This window comes from Hoplias malabaricus, unplaced genomic scaffold, assembly GCF_029633855.1.
Source record: "Hoplias malabaricus isolate fHopMal1 unplaced genomic scaffold, fHopMal1.hap1 scaffold_97, whole genome shotgun sequence".
NCBI classification, from domain to species: domain Eukaryota; kingdom Metazoa; phylum Chordata; class Actinopteri; order Characiformes; family Erythrinidae; genus Hoplias; species Hoplias malabaricus.
In genome coordinates, this window is record NW_027100821.1 from 146,105 (window position 1) to 156,069 (window position 9,965).

A 9,965-nucleotide genomic window follows, 5' to 3' on the forward strand; every position below is an offset into this window, starting at 1 on the left:
CTAAAAGGGATTTCTGAAGGGTTTAAGTGTGCTTTGTTTTTGTATATTTCCCATAAACACAAGGATTTAGCGGGAGGCAAAATGACACAAATGTATCCCTCACAAACTAAACACTGTTTAAGACTTAATGGAATATACATTCTCTGTCTTTACCATCTGTACTCCGTATGAGGTCTTTAAATGGAAGACAGAGAGAGAGAGAGGGAGAGGGAGGGAGAGAGAGAGAGAAACAGAGAGAGAGTGAGAAAGAGACAAAGAGAGACAGAGAGAGAAAGAGACAGAGACAGAGAGAGAAACAGAGTGAGAGAGAGAGAGAGAGAGACAGAAAGAGACAGAGAGAGAAACAGAGTGAGAAAGAGAGAGAGAGAGAGAGACAGAGACAAAGAGAGAGAGTGAGAAAGAGACAGAGAGAAACAGACACAGAGAGAGAGAGACAGAGAGAGAGAAAACAATGAGAGAGAAACAGATATAGAGAGAGGGAGAAACAGAGAGAGAGAGGGAGAAACAGAGAGAGAGAGAGAGAGAGAGAAACAGAGAGAGAGAGAGGGAGAAACAGTGAGAGAGAAACAGAGAGAGAGAAAACCCAGAGAGAGAGAAACAGTGAGAGAGAGAGAGACAGAGAGGGAGAAATAGTGAGAGAGCAAGACAGACAGAGGGAGAGAGAAAACAGTGAGAGAGAGGGAGAAAACAGTGAGATAGAGAAACAGTGAGTGAGAGAGAGAAACAGAGAGAGAGAGAGAGAGAGAGAGACAGAGAGAGAAACAGAGAGGGCGAGCAGGGAACGAGCAGCTTTTATTGGGACGATCACAGGCTTCTTCAGGACTTCTTGGGACAGTACGAGGAGGAGTCAGTGTTCAGGACCTCGAACATGGTTCTGGAGAACTGGAACGTCTCCGCCACAGACGGAAGGTTCTGGTACCAACTCGGCAAGCTGGAGAGAAAGAGTGGGAACGAGGGGAAGAACATGGAATGACGATATAGTTTAAGGACATTGTCTCCCAGTCGTCTGCCCAGTCTCTGTTCTGACAGCTAGCTCCGCCCCCAGCCACACCCCCACCCACTCACCGGGAGAGCGAGGAGAACGTGGAGAACGTGGTTCCTCTGAGACATGCGAAGCTCCATCACATCGGACAGTGCCCCTCGACATGCTCAACAGAGAAGTAAGATACATACTTAACGCCCGAAGCTGAGGTCTCACCTCTTTAAGTTGATCCAGTTTCTCGTGGTTTTACTGAAGCGCTCAGGGCTGGGGGTGGTCATGGCCTCAAAGTCCATCAGCTGCAACACAAACCTCGTTCATTCATTTACACTGACACAGGAAGACACTGACGCTCTCGCACTGACCCTGGAGAACAGAGGCTTTACCTTTCCAGACGGGATCCTCCCGACCACCTCCTTACCACTCGCCATCAGGGCTCCCATCACCACGGAGTAGGCCACGATACTGCGCCACACACACACATTTATATAAATATGACCAGTACATTCAGTGTAAGTCCCCCACTGATCAGTGAAGGGACCGAAGCCTATGATGTCACTGTGACGTACCGTTAAAGTGTGTTCTGTAGAAAAGAAAACTTTCTTAAGGTTATTACCTGGATCCTCTGGACAGAGGCATGAGGTTACAGAAGTAATAGACCAGAGACAGAACTAGATTACACACAGCATCTGCATCCTACGAGAGAGAGAGAGAGAGAGAGAGAGAGACAGAGATACAGAGAGAGAGAGAGAAAGAGACCGACAGGGAGAGAGAGAGAGAGAGAGGGAGAAAGAGAGAGAGAGAAAGAGACCGACAGGGAGAGAGAGGTAGAAAGAGAGAGACAGCGAGAGAGAGTGAGAAAGAGACCAACAGGGAGAGAGAGAGACAGCGAGAGAGGGAGAAAGAGAGAGAGACAGCAAGAGAGAGAGAGAAAGAGAGAGAGACAGCGAGAGAGAGAAAGAGACCAACAGGGAGAGAGGGAGAAAGAGAGAGAGACAGCAAGAGAGAGAGAGAAAGAGAGAGAGACAGCGAGAGAGAAAGAGAGAGAGGGAGAGAGAGAGAGACAGCGAGAGAGAGAAAGAGACCAACAGGGAGAGAGAGGGGAGAGGAGAGAGACAGGGAGAGAGAGAGACAGAGAGAGAGAGGGAGAAAGAGAGAGAGACAGCGAGAGAGAGAAACAGAGAGAGAGAGAAAGAGACCAACAGGGAGAGAGAGAGAGAGAGAGAGAGAGACACGGAGAGGGGGGAGAGAGAGACACGGAGAGGGGGGAGAGAGAGAGAGAGAGAGACAGAGGGTGTGTATTAATAAATGCAGTAATAATAATAATTGTGGTGTGTCTGTGATGTAAGTGTTTTTTATAAATGACAAAATACATCACGGTTCCCTAAATAATATTCTACATCATTCATTCATTCATTCAGTCATTCGTTTCTGTAACTGCTTCAGCCTGATCATGGTCAGTGTGTCGTAAACCTACAGTCACTGGGTACAACTCAGGAACACGGTCTGGACAGAGCCACAGTGCCTTAACACATCACCAGTAACACACACTAATGACTGACACAGCCTATCAGCCAATCAGATTCACCTTCAATCAGTACACATATAAGACCACCCACCCCCTGCTGAAGATCTGGAGACTAGTCTGTGATGAAGTTCTGTTGGAGTTCTAACTCTCACAGCTCCATCACAGACCTGGGGGAGGTTATCTTTAATGTTTCATAATGAATTAACAGTCATTTTATTACAGTGTGTTACATCACAGATCTCTTCGTCTTAATCACTGTTTAATTCCAACTAATGATTGTTTTTCCTTTTTTATTATTATTATTATTTTCTTCACAGCTGTAAAAACGAGGCTCACTCACTCTCAGGAAGAACAGGTTCAACACGCAGCACACAGACAACATCAAGGCCATAACATCCAGACGATATCAGTGACATGTTGGAGGACGTCCGTATGTGAGAAACAGCCTCAGGTCACTCTCAGGGTCTCTCTCTCTCTCACTCTCTTTCTCTCTCTGTATCTCTCTCTCTCTCACTCTCTTTCTGTATGTCTCTCTCTCTCTCTGTGTCTCTCTCTCTCTCTCACTCTCTTTCTCTCTCTCTGTATCTCTCTCTCTCTCTCTCACTCTCTTTCTGTATGTCTCTCTCTCTCTCTCTCTCTCTCACTCTCTTTCTCTCTCTGTGTCTCTCTCTCTCTCTCTCTCTCTCTCACTCTTTCTGTATGTCTCTCTCTCTCTCTCTGTATCTCTCTGTCTCTCTCTCTCCTTCTCTCTCTCTGTATCTCTCTGTCTCTCTCTTTATCTCTCTCTCTCTCCCTCTCTCTTCTGTATCTCTCTGTCTCTCTCTCTCTCTCTCTCTCTGTATCTCTCTCTCTCTCTCTCTCTCTCTCTCTGTCTCTCTCTCAATTCAATTCAATTCAATTCAAATGTGATTTATTGGCATGACAAATATTGACACTTGTTTTGCCAAAGCTATGTTCAATGTCACTGGAACATAAGAACATTTAAAGTAAAGACACTGTAAACGTAACGGGTAAGAACCAGATACTAATAAAAACATACACATTAATACCCACAGTAATGAACAGTAAATCTGATAGAGTGTGTGGGGTCACTCACTGTCCCTCAGAGCATTGCAGGCGTGGACGTACTGCGCTGCCAGGGTGCAGCACTCTTTATTCTCCCCGAGAAGGAGGGGCAGTTTCTCAGAGTCGGGGAGGTGTGTAAAGGCTGGGATTCTGAGGGAGATTTTGGTGAAGAACTCTGCTCTGATCTGGTGGTATTTAGTGCACTCAGTGAGGAAGTGCAGCTCTGTCTCGGGTCTGTTCAGAGGGCAGTGCTGACACACTCTCCGCTCTCTGGGCAGCCAGGTCTTCCTGTGTCTGCCCGTCTCTATGGCCAGGCCGTGGGCACTGAGTCTGTATTTGGTGAGGGTGGATCTCAGTTTGGGGTCAGTCAGCGTGGTCAGGTGATCTGCCGCTCTGTACTGACGGGTCAGGGCCGAATAACACTGCAGTTTACTCTGGGATCTGCACTGCGTCTCCCAGTAGTGGATGTAGTTCTGCTGTAGATGCGTTTTAATTTGGTTTGTTCTGATTGGTGTGTACTGGTCCTGAGCGTGTGGGGTGTTAGTGTGTGTTAGGAGTGTGTTAGTGTGTGTTAGTGTAGAACTGTAGCTCAGGACCAGTTGAGTGAGGGGACTGTGGTGGTTGTTGACCTCTTGGTGCTGCAGAGCTTTGTAAAGGTACGAGTGGGGTCGCTGTGCTGTAAATGTGTCCAGAATTTGATCGCCCTTTGTTGTATTTTTAGAATCAATGGATATTGGCCTAATTCTGCCCTGCATGCGTTGTTCGTGGTGCTCCTGTGCACCTTTAGAATACTTTTACAGAACTCTGCATGCAGGGTCTCAATCGGGTGTTTGTCCCATTTGCTGAAGTCTTGGTTTGTGAGCGGACCCCACACTTCACTGCCGTAAAGAGCGATGGGTTCAATCACAGATTCAAATATTTTAAGCCAAATTCTAATTGGGATTTCTACAGGAATGTGTTGTTTTATGGCGTAGAAAGCTCTGCGTGCTTTTCCTCTCAGTTCATTCACCGCCAAGTTAAAACTTCCAGATGAAGTGAGTTTAATTCCTAAATAATTATAATTATTGGAGTGTTGTATCGTGTGTGTACCCAGTCTAAACATGTGTGTGTTTCCCTGAGATCTGGATCTCTTCTGAAATATCACCGTGTTTGTCTTTTTCAGGTTGACCGTCAGGGCCCAGTTCTGACAGTACTGCTCCAGCAGGTCCAGGTTCTGCTGTAGACCCTGTTCTGTGGGGGACAGCAGAACCAGGTCGTCTGCGTAGAGCAGGAGTTTAATCTCTGAGTCGTGCAGAGTGAGACCGGGCGCTGCAGAACGCTCCAGAATCGTGGCCAATTCGTTTATATAAATTTATATAAATGTTAAATAGTGTTGGGCTTAAGCAGCAGCCCTGTCTCACTCCGCGCTCCTGAGAGAAGGAGTTTGTTTGTTTGTGGCCAATTTTTATACCGCATTTGTTTGATGTATACATTGATTTAATCAGATCATAGGCTTTACCCCCTACACCACTTTGTAAAAGTTTATAAAATAGTCCTTGGTGCCAAATGGAATCAAATGCCTTTTTAAAGTCAATGAAACATGCGAATATTTTGGATTTATTTTGGACAATATATTTATCAATCAGGGCGTGTAGGGTGTAAATGTGATCAGACGTGCGGTGATTTGGTAAAAATCCAATCTGACTCTTACTCAAGACACTGTGCTTCATAAGGAAGTGTAATAATCTGGAGTTTAAAACACTACACAGTAACTTCCCCAGGTCACTGTTCACACAGATGCCTCGGTAGTTATTGGGGTCGAATTTATCTCCAGATTTAAAGATGGGTGTTATCAGTCCACGGCTCCAGATCTCAGGGAAGTGACCTACACTCAGAACCAGGTTAAACAGCTTCAGAATCGCCAGCTGGAGTTTAGGACTTGAACTTTTAATCATTTCGTTCAGGACTCCGTCGGCTCCGCTGGCTTTCTTTGGTTTTAGTTTGTTAATTTTGTCTTTGAGTTCCTGCTCAGTAATGGAGAAGTCTAAAGGGTTTTGATTATCTTTAATTACCAATTCGAGTTCTTTGAGTGTGCTTTTGATATGGTTCTGTTGTGGATTTGAGACTGTCTCTGTGTTTTTGAACAGTGTTTGGAAGTGTTTGGTCCAGATTTCACCGTCGTTTATCGCCAATTCTTCACGGTGCTTTTTGTTGAGGTTGTTCCACTTTTCCCAGAACTGGTTTGTTTTGATGGACTCCTCGATTAGTGTCAGTTGTTTGTGAGTGTACTGTGCCTTTTTGGTTCTGAGTGTACGTTTATATAGTTTCAGTGTCTCACAGTAAAGAAGGCGTATGTTGGTGTTGCTTGGATCACGGTGTTTCTGATTTGATAATTTTCTTAGTTCTTTTCGTGTATTTTGGCATTCCTGGTCAAACCAGTTGTCTTCCTTTTTGAGTTTATTGTTTAATGTTTTCCTAGTTTTCAGTTGAGCTTTTTCTGATGTTTTTTTAAAGATTGTATTTAGATTATTTACGGCCAGATTGACGCCTTCGTTACTGTGAGTGTAGGTGGCGTCCAGAAAGTTGTCTAAAAGTGTTTGAATTTCCTGGTGCCCGATTGCTTTCTGGAACTCTTGGGTGCTGTTTGGGGCCCATCTGTAAGGTCTCCGGATGGTGTACAGCTCACTGGGCCGTGTGTGTGCAGTGCTGTTAGTCTCTGTCCGTTTAATGAACACAGTGATTTGGCTGTGGTCAGACAGAGGGGTTAGTGGTTTGACGGTGAACGCACTGAGAGAGAAAGGGTCTAAATCTGTGATCATGTAATCTACTGTACTGCTACCAAGAGGTGAACAAAATGTGTATCGTCCTAAAGAGTCCCCTCGTGTCCTACCGTTCACAATATACAGACCCAGGCTCTGACAGAGCTGCAGGAGGGCTTTTCCGTTTCTGTTTATAATGAGGTCGTGATTGTTTCTGTGGGGATAAAGGACATTGTTGTTAGTAAAGGGCATTTTCTTTGTAATGAAGTGGTCGTTGTGTGTGTGTATGAGGTCAGGTTGTGTCCCTGTTCTCGCGTTCAGGTCCCCACAGAGGAGCACATTTCCCTGGGCCTGGAAACGGCACGTCTCTTTCTCTAACTCAGAAAACACGTCTTCTGAGTAGTAGGGGGACTCTGAGGGGGGGATGTAAATGGCACAGAGGAAAATGTCCCTCTGTGAGCAGGTTAAAGTCTTTCTGATTTTAAGCCAAATGTAATTGTTCCCTGTTTTTAGAATGTCTATATACTGATGAAGACTAGATTTGTACCAGACTATTATTCCCCCTGAGCATCTACCCTGCCGAACTGTGCTCAGTTTCTGGGGCTGTATTATGACTTCTCTGTAGTCTTTGGGGCAGTGAGTGACCACCTCCGCCCTGCACCACGTCTCCTGGAGGATGATGATGTCCAGGTTTTTTATACAGTTCTGGAAATCACAGTTTAAACTTTTTAGGCCAAAGGCAGAAGACTTCAGGCCTTGGATATTCCACATACAGATGGAAAGTGATGACATTTTTTGTGTTGTTGTTTTGTTTTTTCTGTTTTTCTATTAAAGTGAGATAGACTAAGAAAATAGATAACATTAATTTGTACAATTATATATAGCGTAATATAGAATGTTTACAAGTTTTCAACATATAACTGTAACTCAATTACAAACAATATCTAATTTCAATTGAATTTATTTATTTATTTATTTATTTATTTTTTAATCTGAAGTGCATCTTTATACGAGTCTGTTGCAGATGTACTGCAGTAACTGTCTGATCTCACCCATGTCTGTAGTGCAGTGGGCTCCTCTGAGAGCATCGGCGTAGCTGCGCTGCTGCTGTGGGCTGTGGTTCTGTGGCAGTGGGGTTTCTGTAGCTCCTCTGTCCGGTTGGGTCTGGGGAGCTGGTGGAACCTCTGGGTGGTGCCGCTTTGCTCTGGGTGGTGGAGGCTGAGGTGCAGGTCTGACAGGTGGGGTGTGCTGAGGTGACTGAGGCAGGTTGCGGTGGTATAGCTGGTGTCCTGGCCGTGGTCTTCGGGGGAGTGTGTGTGTCGGTGGGCTCCTGGTGGGTGTGTAAAAGCTTTGTGTTGCTGGGTGCTCTCCTCCTCTGTACGTGGGGTTATGAGCTGTGTTCATGTGTCGACCCAGTGCCACGTCCTTCAGCTTTTTAGCAAACGTTTTGATGGTTTGTCTATTTACGTGCACGTGATCATGTAGGTGGTGGGGGGTGATGCTGGGGTGGTGGGCCAGGTGCACGTTGGGGATCAGGGCACATCCTCTAGAGATCTCTGCGTTGACTCTCTGGATGGTGGCTGGATGAAAGTCCTTGCGGGGCAGGAGTGTGGAGATCACGATCTTAGCTTTGGGAAAAGCCTCTGCTGCTCTCTGTGCTACTCCACAGACCAGTCCACCGACTCTCTCCTGCTCGGCTCGCAGGTCGTTGGTACCCGTGTGGATGAGGATGCAGGACGGGTTGCCGAGGATGTGGTTAGATAGGATTCTGTGAGCATCCCTCGTTCTTGGACACCATATTTTTGATGTGCTCCTGTCTGGGAAGAGTTTCTCTTCTTCTAAGAACTTTCCATTTGAGTCTATAAGGATAGCAACATCAGCGTCTCTGTCTCTGTGTGATCCACCTGATCTGCTGGGTTTGGGGTCTTGGGGTGGGGTAGAAGGGGTTTTCTCTGGCAGGAGGGTTTTGGCCTGAGTGTGGGGGGCTGTGGCAGTGTCTGAGACTGTCTCAGTGTGGTTTTTCTGTGTGGGGGGCGGTGTCTGGGTGTTGGCTGGCTTTGTGGGGCTGGGGGCAGTCTCTGTGATGTTAGGGGTAGGTTGTATGTGTTCGGTCTGGGTAGTGTTTGTGGGGTGTGACTGGGACTGCAGCTGGGCTGTGAGGGATTGTATGACAGTGTCTCGCTGGTGTAGTTCCTGCCTGAGCCCTGATAATTCTTTTTTCAGCTCCTGTTGGAGAACCTCTAACTCCCTCTTAGCACTGTCCTTATACTCCGCTAGCTCTTTCCTCAGAGCCTCTCTGTCGTCCAGCAGGCTGTGTATGTCTCTCCTCAGCTCCTGCACTGTAACCTGCAGCTGGTGGTGGCCCTGGCTGAGCTGGTCTCTGAGGGCTCTGGAGTCTAAACTGGAGGAGCTGTGGGTTTGTATGTGCTCCTTCAGTCCTATCAGCTCTACCTCTAACAGAGAGACACTGTCTCTGAGCTGAGTTACGGTGGTGTGGAGGTGTGGGTTTAGGACAGGCTCAGTGCTGGCTGTGGGGACTGTGGAGGGGCTGTGGTCTTCTACAGCGGTGGTGTGGCTGTGGAGGGGCTGTGTACTGTGTGTTTCGGATGGGACCGTCAGGCTGTGATCTGCTGTTTTCTCAGTTTCACACTGTGATTTGAGTGAGGGGAAGGTCTCTTCAAACTGTGTGAGCGCAGCTTCGCTTCCTTGTATCATGACCGTGCCGTTCAGATATAAGTTGACTGTTAGGAGTTTGCCGTCTGGTTCTTTCTCACTGTCCTCAAAGATATAAATCTGACGGCCCTTACAGATTCCCCGTTTGGTCACGTGTTTATAGTGTTGACAGATAGCTGTGTGCCACACGTCTGTGTGTTGGGTGTGGAACAGCAGGTTGGTGGTAAAGGTTTTCCCTTTAATTAAGCTACAGTCTTTAAATAAGATTTCTGGGTTTTCTCTTTGTGTTTTTAGCTTGTGCTGCTGTTTGCTGCTCTCAGAGAGTGTGTCTGTGGGGAAGTGGAACTGCAGGGCTGGGTGGTGGTCTCGGGGCGGGGCTTGGGTTGGGGCTGGGGGCGGGGCTTCTGCTGCTGCTCCAGCCATTCTCGCACAATGTATCGTTTTTTGAAAAATGCCAGAAGCCTAGCTGTCGGTCGGGGGAGGGGCTGCACTAACTGTCACTGTCACTGAGGCAGCAGCTCTGATCAACTTTAGCAGGATTTACAGTGAAATATTGGTTTTGTTTATCATTTCTCTTGTTTAAACCAGTTAAAGTGCAGTAATAAAACTGCTCCACGGTATTTAACTACGACAGGTTCTTCTTACCCTTGATGTGGAGGAGGGAATGGAGCTGTCTGCTGTCTGCTGCTTTAGTGAATCCAGTCCCTGTGTCTTTCCTGTTTGGATCCCAGTTTTCTTTTAGTAATTTTCCTGAAATGTCCCTGTAGCTGTTTTCTTTCTTATGTTTTCCAGCAGGTTTGATTTTCCTCTTCTTATCACTTCTTTTCTTTCCTCTGTTTCAGATGTTGTCCTCCTCTGTTTTGCTGTGCTCTGGTAGATTAGCTATGATCTGCTGTATATAAGATCTTTTATTGCTTTCTTGCCAAATTTAAATGATCAAATAATGACCAATGTATGTTTATTGTTAAAGTATGAATTGATT

At 46.4% G+C, this 9,965-nt stretch overlaps 1 protein-coding gene across 1 annotated transcript; it reads right to left on the reverse strand.

Moving 5' to 3' along the window:
• Positions 1 to 1,365: 1,365 nt before the first annotated feature.
• LOC136681724 (uncharacterized) lies at positions 1,366 to 9,895 on the reverse strand. Its single transcript, XM_066658701.1, has 3 exons — positions 7,363 to 9,895; positions 1,596 to 1,675; positions 1,366 to 1,444 (listed from the first exon to the last, which is right to left on the reverse strand). The coding sequence occupies exons 1-2, from the start codon at positions 9,404 to 9,406 to the stop codon at positions 1,656 to 1,658; spliced, it is 2,064 nt and encodes a 687-aa protein (XP_066514798.1). The 5' UTR covers positions 9,407 to 9,895; the 3' UTR covers positions 1,366 to 1,444; positions 1,596 to 1,655.
• Between the last annotated feature and the right edge of the window lie 70 nt (positions 9,896 to 9,965).

Bases quoted from the DNA above. Each gene is read 5' to 3' on its own strand.
- LOC136681724 (XM_066658701.1), bottom strand. From the start codon at position 9,406: ATGGCTGGAGCAGCAGCAGAAGCCCCGCCCCCAGCCCCAACCCAAGCC. The intron at 1,676-7,362 runs GTGAGATCAGAC...TCTCTCTCGTAG, and splicing joins CCACTGCACTACAGACATGG to GATGCAGATGCTGTGTGTAA.